We start from the raw sequence: 10681 nt of genomic DNA on the forward strand, positions 1-10681 counted from the left end.
GTGTAACGAAACTTGGTGTATAGGTTCATGACATCAGATAAACGTGCAATTAATTAATATGTGTCATCTAATTCATTCGGCGGGGGACATCAGCCTCACTGGTGGCTTGTGAAACATTCACAGGGTACTTGTTAATAAAACCGTAATAAATATAAGTAGACATCGGTTATCTTTTATTACACCATATTTTATCTAACTAGATTTTATGCGTATACATGCTTATATCATATCGCTAAGAGCCCATAATACATATGTATAAACAGTCCATTTATATTTACTATTCATAAATTACAGTCACTTGTAGTACACACTTTTATTGAGAAGGCTTACTAAGAACTCGAATCGTATCAAGACTGAAACTTGAGTAGATCAAAATCAATAAAGAAATCTAAACAACACAGAACAATAAAGAAAAGGTCAGTCATAATTTGGACATATAATTATTGGGAACTGATAAGTAAATCAGTTCAAAAGATAGCTTTTCAAAAACATTTAACAGAGAGTAAGTATGATGTGAAAGTTAATATATATTTAGATACAGTGAAGTAATCGGTAATTATGCAAATACAGCCCGTTGCATTTTTAATATATTCACGGGGCATTATGGAAGATTGGGTAAAGAGCCGACAGTTCTCGCTATAATAGTTAAAAAAGAGATAACATAAAGGCAATATTTTGCAGTTTCAGTCACACTACTTCATTCTGACACTGTACCCTTGATTGCCATTGCTACCTTTGTTACGATAATAAACAAAGATTTGATTATCCATTTTTACGGTAAATCACCAACCGCTGTTGAACCGCAGATCGGATTTAAATATGTTGAAAATCTAGACTATACGATAGCATCGAGAGTTGATTATGGCCGTGATAAGTTAATTAAAGTAGCCAAGTCTCGGACTCAATATCATCCAAAGTCTTCGACATTGAAAACACGAATTATTTGTCAATTTAATCACCATTGATGTTTTGATCTTACCGGGAACAGATGGGCTTCTGATATCTAATATTTAAGACAAAATAAACATTTTACCATTGGTACACGAATCGTGTACCATAATGCGTTTCAGCGCCTTTTGTAACAAGGGACTCGAAGAACGAGACTAAACATTTTCCCCAAATCCTGCCAAACGGTGACGCTATATTTTTATTTGAAGAGCCTGTGCAATAAATACTACTGGTGTAGACTGGAAAACCCAGACGCTAGAGACTGTCATTCCATTGAGACTTCTCGCGTTTTTCTCAGAACATACATTATTATATGCAATAAATACTACTAGTGTAGAATGGAATAACCAGACGCCAGAAACTGCCATTCCATTGGTACTTGAGTAAATTAGAGTAAAGACGACACGATTGAATGGAAATCAGTATATATACATTCATATTACATACTTATTATTTGTGTCAATTTCTAGGTCCCAAATATTAGCGATTTAGCTTCTTTAATGGGGGTTGGATGGCCGAATGGTTAGCGCGTGCGCGTTGTATCATAAGGTATGTCATTGAGTCAACTGGTGTGGTTTCGATTCCCCGGTTGTACGTGACAAGGCGTAGGGTCGCCTGTCCAACCTCATGGGTTTTCTCCGGCTCCTCCGGTTTCATCCCACTGCTAAAGACCCCTACGCGCACGCGAATGATCAAAATAAGATTGAACCATGTTAGTCCCGAAATGACCTAGTTTGTGTCGAGTGGACGTTAACCCCCATTCCTCTCGACTCCTTTAATGTCTAATTAACAATTTACATAACATTTAAGACCTAAATAAAGACCTGTAAATAATCACATTTAGCCTTGCATAATGTCTGTTTAAAACTATTTTGTCTTTCAGATGGAGACGTATATACTTGTCTTGGATTCTTTCATAAGTATCCTTCTGTTCGGACCATTAGCGTCGTCTTTCTGGAGAGGAACCTGGGGTTTAGCAGATTTGTATATATTTCCCGAGAATCAGCTTCTTAGCTTATGTGTGTCATTAGTTTGTGGACTCCTTATATATCTGACAGCTATAATTCTCCAAACACAGCTGACGTCATTAAATAAGAAGATGAATTCTCCTGTATTCTATATAGTTTCAAGGTTGTATTCGTATATCCTAGGGATTGCTATCATTAACTATTGGAGAGGTCTGTGGGGTTTGGTAGATTTGAGTGGGTTTACGCTGCGAAGTGCTGGAATAACAACGGCGATATCAACCATAGCATTGGTGCTTTGTAGAGGATCGTCGACCTCCTTAGGCCCTCCATTATTCACAATCACAGATATTGGACGAGATGAATATTTTAAAATCACAACCATATTTAAAACTAAGGTAAGTCGTTATACATTTCCAAACATGCTAGTTATTCTCAGGTTATTGTTTTCAGGTTTATGAGGGTGATCTATGAAACATGCATAAATAATGCGGTGTTGTTTTCTATGGGACCTAAAAAACAGATTGGTCCAACAAATTTACTTATTCAAGTTTACATTATAACGTACCGATTTGTCCACTAGCAGCGATTTTATCGGTGGTTTTCACGACTTATAGGCCAAGGGCAATAAATACTCATCGATAGGCACTCTTGAATGTGGACAGCACAATAAGCCGAACCATGCTGAAATTTTGGTAAAGATATTTTTAAAGCTGCCTAAAATCGTTTTGCGACACTGGATTTCGATAGATTTCCTGAAGACTAGCAGACCTAGGGCATTTGGAAAAAAAATGCATAACTCCAGAAAAGATCTTTTTCGGGCTGTGCGTTCCTCCTCAGACCAAACTGAACAACCCCAGCAAGTTTTACAAAACAAACTTTACCAGAGTTGTGGTCGGACGGAATGTCAGGGTGGTGACTATATACGTAAAAAACAAGACTTTTTTTTATCTTATCTCTATGTTGTTCAGAGCCACGTTAGCAGGTTATTATTATTACATTATAGTTATTTACGAAGTCCACTTACTATAGTCTCGCGTTTCTCCGGTGGTTCCTTAAACAATTGATCGTTATTGATAAAGCTTGTATCTATTTCAGCCCGGTCCATCTTTACGATTTTACATGGATAGTTGTTTCTCCGTTGTGTTCGTAACTGGATTTGCTATCACACAATGGAGAGGTCTGTGGACATTAATAGATTTACTTCTGGTTCCAGACGATGTTTTTCGGTCAGCTTGGTTATCTCTTGTAGCTGGAAATATTCTAGCAATCTTTCTTTTTGTGATACAATGGCCAGTCATGTGGTTAGCAGGAAAAATACGACGATTACCACAAACAAATGTTGAATTTATTGCGTTATTAGGCATTGAAGATTTAATGACTATCTGTGGTACGTTGGCATCGGTTTTGGTATGGCGTGGTTGCTGGTACTTATACGACCAATGCCTGATTGTGCATGATACTGAATTAAGTTTTTGGGTTTCACATGGTATCGCAATGGTGATTGGCATGGTTACTTTGCATTACCCAACATTAATGCTAAATGGGTTGTTTATGGATGGAGAAGTTATAAATAGCGGTGAAAAGACCTTCTTTGATACAAAATTTATTTCAAATTTTACACAATACAGCGTGGACGCAGTAAGTAACTTATTTAAAATATATCTTGATGAGATGTACAATATAGGATGACCGTATAAGCTATCTGTTTTAATGATCACTGATATTTATGAAGTTGCGGGGTTAGAGACTCACATTGTGCGTCGAGTTCTTGTATTCTTAAAAATAAGACGCCCCATCCCTGTATTCCAGTCTAGTCACCTGTGAATATAGGTACCGACGGAATGGTGTAATCAATTATACGATGTACTCTTTGTGAAGCATCATTTGGGACTCGTTGTAACCTTTAATATCCTGTGAGGGGCGGGGTAATATGCCTTACAACTAGTAATTCTCTTCCTATTATCTTCAATGTTAAAACCATGACATTGCTTGAACATCCCGATGGTCTTAATCCCCATAGCTACATAGAAGCAAACATAGCGCAACCACTTTAAAATATTGGAGATTTTTGACCGTTTTAATTTCTTGTTTCTAAGCCCGGTCGAAAGAATCTATACGCTGTGACGTCCCCCCCCCCCCCCCAATTCACGTCTGTTTACTTCAAGATCATTCCACAGAAAAATCATCTATATTCACCTTAACCTGAAAGAAAATTTAAATTAAAACACCTTCGTCGATTCTATACCAAATCGTCAAGAGCACTGGACTTGCAAGAATATCATGAGATCGGGAGAAACAGTTACTAGTCCGTATCCTAGGGACAGGGGGAGTAATTGTGCGCACTTTGAGTATAGCCTTTAGAGTTGTGGATAGAGCGCATTAATCATTGCATTACTATTGCTTTTTCAGTATAAAAAGAAATTAGAAAGAACACAAAGAAAACCAAGGGAGATAAATTTGGAAGAGGAGAAATTGTTGGTTACGGACAAGTTGATTTTACATAAGGATATGAATCATGACGCATCCTTGAACGATACTAATTTCTGAATCTGGGGACTCCCATTCTCTCTAGATCACCCGACGCCACTTGTCATTTAAGACGGATGTCTGCGTAGCTTATAACCCTTGCTGTGCTTTTATATTTCACAACTTGCCATTGATTTGGTTCGCGACAGAATATTCTTATCTGGATTCTGCACCGATGGAGAAGTTATCAATAGTGATTAAAGTGTTCTTTGGTACAAAAAGTATTACGAAAGTTATCGATTTAAATAATTTCAAATAATTACGCTCTATTATTATTTAAAAGGGCATTATGGGAGATTAGATAAAGAGTTGACAAGTCTCGCTGTAATAGTTAACAAGCCAACAGTGAGGCTGATGTCCCCCGTCGAAATTGCAAAATAAATAGATGACACATATTAATTAATCGCACATTTATTTTTTTCACTAAGTTTCATCACTCTCTATCAGATAGAATCAAGATTATCTTGTCCCAAACCATCGACAAATGAAATCGATTAGCTCTGCTTAGCTTCAGCTCGAAATGTTAATTATTGAACTCAGTCAAGACATTCACCTAATGAACATCTACATATACATCAAGTTTAAACATTCACCTAATAGACACCTATGCCAAGTTTGAACATTCTACCTCAATTAGAAGGAGAGTTATTGTGTTCCAAAGTTTCTACCAATCAAATTGCTTATCACTCTGCTTACCCTCAGCAAAAAATGTTCATTATCGAACTTAGTTAAGGTATTCATATAATAAATCTATACACCAAGTTTCATCAATCTCACTTAATTAGAACTAAAGTTATCGTGTCCCAAAGCATCAACCAATCAAATTGCTTATCTCTGCTTACCCTAAGCGGAAAATGCTCATCTTCGAACTCCATCAAGGCATTGACCTAATCAACACATACACCAAGTTTGAACATTCTAGCTCAATTAGGAAGAGAGTTATCGTGCCCCAAAGTATCAACCAATCAAATTGCTTATCTCTGCTTACCCTAAGCGGAAAATGCTCATCTTCGAACTCCATCAAGGCATTGACCTAATAAACACATACACCAAGTTTGAACATTCTAGCTCAATTAAAAGTTATCGTGTCCCAAAGCATCAACCAATCAAATTGCTTATCTCTGCTTACCCTAAGCGGAAAATGCTCATCTTCGAACTCCATCAAGGCATTGACCTAATCAACACATACACCAAGTTTGAACATTCTAGCCCAATTAGGAAGAGAGTTATCGTGTCCCAAAGCATCGACCAATCAAATTGCTTATCTCTGCTTACCCTAAGCGGAAAATGCTCATCTTCGAACTCCATCAAGGCATTGACCTAATAAACACATACACCAAGTTTGAACATTCTAGCTCAATTAGAAAGAGAGTTATTGTGTCCCAAAAAGTGTGACGGACAGACAGACAGACGGACGGACAGACAGACAGACGAACCCATTTTAATAGTCCCCTGCTTTCTTCGAAAGGCGGGGGACAAAAAAAGATAACGTAAATAGAATATGCGGAACATTTGAGTGAAATTGCTCTTTTCTCTACCGAGGTATTAGCTTTTGAATTTTAGGTTAGCCTCGAGAGAGAGAGAAATGGGGTTTAACGTCCACTCGACACAAACTAGGTCATTTCGGGACTAACATATGGTTTAATTTTATTTCAATATTTCGCTTGCGCGTAGGGGTCTTTAGCAGTGGGAGGAAACCGGAGGACCCGGAGAAAACCCACGAGGTTGGACAGGCGACCCTACTCCTTGCCACGTACAACCGGGGATTCGAAGGTTAGCCTCGATCATAATTTCTAAAATCGGTACGATAAAAAGACCAAGTCTCCATTATGACGTTAAATCATCTTTCACAAAATGTATTGCAATCCTCTGAATATCGCAGGCCAGCAATGGCATCGAGATTGATTATGGTCTGGATATGTTAATTAATGTCTAATTCATAATTTAGATAACATTTCAGGCCTTAAGAAAGACCTTTAATAGGCAGATTTAGCTCTTTCATAATGCATGTTTAAAACAAAACATTATACCTTTATATAAACCTTTAAACATTGGTTTATTTTGTTTTATTTCAATTGAAGTTGCACAGAAAATTAAAAACATTATACATTAACAACAAATGTATTATCAAAGAGAAAATGGTCCAAGAACAGAATCATATGGAATCCGTAATAATAGAGAGAGGTGTTTCACTTGGGTTTGGTTAGTACTCACGTCCGTATTCTGTGACGATATAATTGGATTTAAAACATTGGTTAATAGCCGCAGGTTAATTTCGTTTGAAGGAGCATAGAAAAGTTTAAATTATACATTAACAACGCCACATATTGTGAACATGTTATGAAACAATGGATACAAAGTCGAAGGCGGACATTTTTTTTATATAATCTGCACGTGTCAGAATGCCCCCACCCCTTATATACATGAACGTTTGGGTTAAGTATAAATGTGTTTTATTGCATGAGTGAATCGAAATCTTTGCATGCCCTTTATTTTGAATAGAATTGACAACCCCTTCACTGCAGTCTTCACGAGGAGGACGGGGATTTTTTCTTTTTTCTATTGAATTTGAATTGGCACATTGCGCACACCTACAAGCGCCACCCCAACCTGTATCGGCGACTGTCGTGTACCTTAACTGTATTTTATCGTTGTCAGAGGCGAAGGTGTATTGGACCAGTAGCTGATAGCGTATGTCTTGCCACCTTCGCTCCATTAACAAGGACAATAATTTTCTAGTAGAAGAACAGGTTATAATTAATTACAGCATTCTCATTCCAAAAATTAAAATTCTTCCAGGAAAATACCCTGCAATATAATCTTTCACGCTCTGTTTTTCCGCCCAGTCAAACAAAATCGAGTATGTGATGAGTTTTCTATGTGCAAAGATTAAGAACACAAATTATGAAATACTGACTGTCAAAGAGTTTACATTGAACGTAAAGTTTGTTGGGATCATGCGAACGACAAGGCACTGTTTCTTGTCAGGCCTTGCACTAGTGGTGGCAGGAAAACACGCTTGAAAATCCTAAGTTACTTTCTCTGCCAACATTGAGACGGATGGAATCCAGGACCTCTTCACTGAGGGACAATGCCTCCTGATTCCAGCACCAACCAGGCTAATGAAGACGGGCATACGTATGGAAGCCGATAAGTACACTTTGGCTTCTTCTTGCTTTCATGTTCAATAAGTGCAAAGCTACGAAGCTGCGACAAATGGTCCTGATCTCGATATGTCGCCGTTTTACTTCTCCGTGTGGTTCAGCGCGAAGACGGCAAGCAATAATCAGTACGAAACATCTTAACTTGGCCTTGTTCATTTCTTGCCTTTGCACTGTAAATTCATAGCAAAGCTAAAGCTCGCCCGCTACATTAGTATATTATTTTTCATTTGTTTTCATTTGCTTTCGTACTTAGTGAACGTCATGGCAAGAAGGGGTACTTATCCATACATAAGTAGACTATTTTATATAGAAATATACTAATAATAAGTGAATTAATTTCATACTGTTATTGCCGAGGGGGTGGGCCTAGGGACCCCACATGGACCCGCCACTGGTCAGAAGTAATAGTATGTACGACAGATCACACGATTTTACAAAATTAGGTCACAATTTTTATCCGCATACATCTTTTATCATAGTTCTACATTTATAAGAGGTAAGAGTATGACTCGATTGAACTGGCGTTGCGTAGTTCTATTTATCATTAATATGTTTTTATACGTATAAAAAATGTCAACATATTCCGATTGCAAATATTTCAAAATTAAAACAGCACTCGTATCATTGGGTATGTAATCATTACATTTGTATTGCAAATAATCTAAACGATAAACGTGTCGATAATATCGCAGATAAATATATCAACAATCATTTTATCACCGTGCGCAACTATTTCGTTTTACTTTGAGCTATTTAGAAGTGGGTGTATAAATCATATTTAGAAAATATTGTTGGAGACAAAGGGTTAAGAACAGTTTAAGTGGCAAACTACCCTCTCTGTGTTTTATACGACTCGGAAGAAGAACACTAGAAATGTTTACTGTAGGTCATGTATGTTAATTTATCTTTCCAAATGGAGACGTATATACTGGTCTTAGATTATTTTTTAAGTCTCTTATTATTCGGTCCTTTAGTGGCAGCTTTCTGGAGGGGAACTTGGGGTGTAGCAGATATATACATACTTCCTGATGACCAGGTACTAAGTTTATGTGTATCATTAGTTTGGGGACTTCTTGTATACCTGGCTGCGATGATTCTTCAAATACCGATGATGACATTAAATAAAAAGATGTGTTCTCCTGTATTCTATTTAGTTTCGAGGCTGCATTCTTATATTCTGAGCATTGCTATAGTGAATTATTGGAGAGGTCTTTGGGGTTTATTGGATATGACTGGAGCTACGTTCCTGAGTGCTGGATTAACTTTGGGTGTGTCGACTACATTTTTGATATTATGTAGGGGAATGTGTAATACAGTATCCCCACCCTTGTTAACTATCACAGACCTAGGACGAGAAGATTTTTTTAGAATCACTACAATATTTAAAACACAGGTAAGCAATCATTGTGTTTGCTTAAAGATATTAATTTATAGAATAATACTTCGTCATATTGAAATTTATTATCAGAGGATAGATATTGGAGATAACCAAGATTCGAGTTAACCCATTTCGCATATGACATATCTTGGTATTAGTGAAATCTAGCAAATATAAGATAATAATAGAAATTATCGTTTTCATTTCAGCCCGGTGCATCTTTAAGATTTTACATGGATAGTTGTTTCTCTGTTGTGTTTATTATAGGATTTGTCATAGCAGAATGGAGAGGTATGTGGACATTGATAGATTTACTTCTGGCACCAGACGATGCATTTCTGTCAGCTTGGTTATCTGTTGTAGCTGGAAACATTCTAACAATCTTTCTATTTACAATACAATGGCCAGTCATGTATTTGGCTAACAAACTACGACGATTAGAACAAACGACATTAACATATTTTACGCTTTTATTTATTGAAGATATTCTAAGTTTCATAGGATTTTTGGCATCGAATTTAGTATGGCGAGGGTTTTGGAATTTACAAGACCAGTGTCTGTTAGTCAGTAATACAGAACTTAGTAATTGGGTGTCACATAGTGTAGCCGTCGTCATTCTAATGGTGGTGTTACATTATAATATGGTTATGCAAGCCGGTCTGTCCACAGATGGCGATATTATAAACAGCGAAGATACATTTTTTGAGACCAAATTTATAACAAATTTTATCCAACACAGCCGTGGAACAGTAAGTCATTTTGTTATATTTCCATAAATATAAACCCGTCGTCATTAGCCCACTCGGTGCACACACTAGCCGAATGATTCAGCGACTATGTGTTCAAACAATCGGGTGACAGCTTTTGGGGTCTAGATAGCCAGCGGCGCTTTCTGGGCGATTTCTGGCTAATAAAATTTCTCAGCAATGAAGTGAAATTTTCTTTTCAATTTCCCGTACCATGAAAACACAGTCGATGGTGGTTTAATCCTGTGGTGCTGAACTTGACAAATATATGCATAATAATGCCAAGGTTGTGGACACCCTATAGGTTACAATTTTTATCCGATTTTGATGAAACTTGCAGTGTATGTTTATAACCGAAATATATTTGTTCTATTCAATATAGGATCTTCACAATCACATTTTAGCTTGTGGGCCCTGTAGATGTCACAGTTTTTATTTGATTGTAGAAATCGTTCAATTATATCAAAGTTGCACCATAATTACGGTAGAGTTCAAATTTAGTAAAAATCGGACATAAACTGCTCGACAAAATGACTGCTCCCCTTAAAAGCATGTAATACCTAGCTTAGATCTAAATATTAAGGCCACCTGCAGATTTCGTCAAGGTCACGAGATGTAGACCCTTTTAACATCTCGTGACCTTGACGAAATCTGCTCGTACGACCCTGACACGACCTTCGAGTACAACTTGTCAGATCTTCATGTAATGTAGGCCATCGAAAGTATAAAAAAAACCCAAACGAAATATAGATCTGTATTTTAATCAGATTTTCTGGATTATGGCCCCTGACTTTTACACAAAATGTTTGTGGACCTTTCACAATGAAAATTAAACTATGTGTTAAGGATGAAAAGTTCTTGGATGACTTCGACTTTGGTACGCATCTGTTGTAGCTGGAAACATTCTAACAATCTTTCTATTTACAATACAATGGCCAGTCATGTATTTGG

At 37.1% G+C, this 10681-nt stretch overlaps 1 protein-coding gene across 1 annotated transcript; it reads left to right on the plus strand.

The window, feature by feature from the left end:
- The first annotated feature begins 310 nt into the window (after positions 1–310).
- On the plus strand, positions 311–4719 carry LOC126820829 (uncharacterized). Its single transcript, XM_050548962.2, has 4 exons — positions 311–416; positions 1832–2311; positions 3012–3554; positions 4326–4719. Exons 2-4 carry the CDS (start codon positions 1832–1834, stop codon positions 4461–4463), a joined length of 1161 nt encoding a protein of 386 aa, XP_050404919.1. The 5' UTR covers positions 311–416; the 3' UTR covers positions 4464–4719.
- Positions 4720–10681: the final 5962 nt, after the last annotated feature.

This window comes from Patella vulgata, chromosome 5, assembly GCF_932274485.2.
Source record: "Patella vulgata chromosome 5, xgPatVulg1.2, whole genome shotgun sequence".
Taxonomy (NCBI): Eukaryota; Metazoa; Mollusca; class Gastropoda; family Patellidae; genus Patella; species Patella vulgata.

Bases quoted from the DNA above. Each gene is read 5' to 3' on its own strand.
- LOC126820829 (XM_050548962.2), top strand. From the start codon at position 1,832: ATGGAGACGTATATACTTGTCTTGGATTCTTTCATAAGTATCCTTCTG. The intron at 2,312-3,011 runs GTAAGTCGTTAT...TATCTATTTCAG, and splicing joins CAACCATATTTAAAACTAAG to CCCGGTCCATCTTTACGATT. The intron at 3,555-4,325 runs GTAAGTAACTTA...TTGCTTTTTCAG, and splicing joins CACAATACAGCGTGGACGCA to TATAAAAAGAAATTAGAAAG.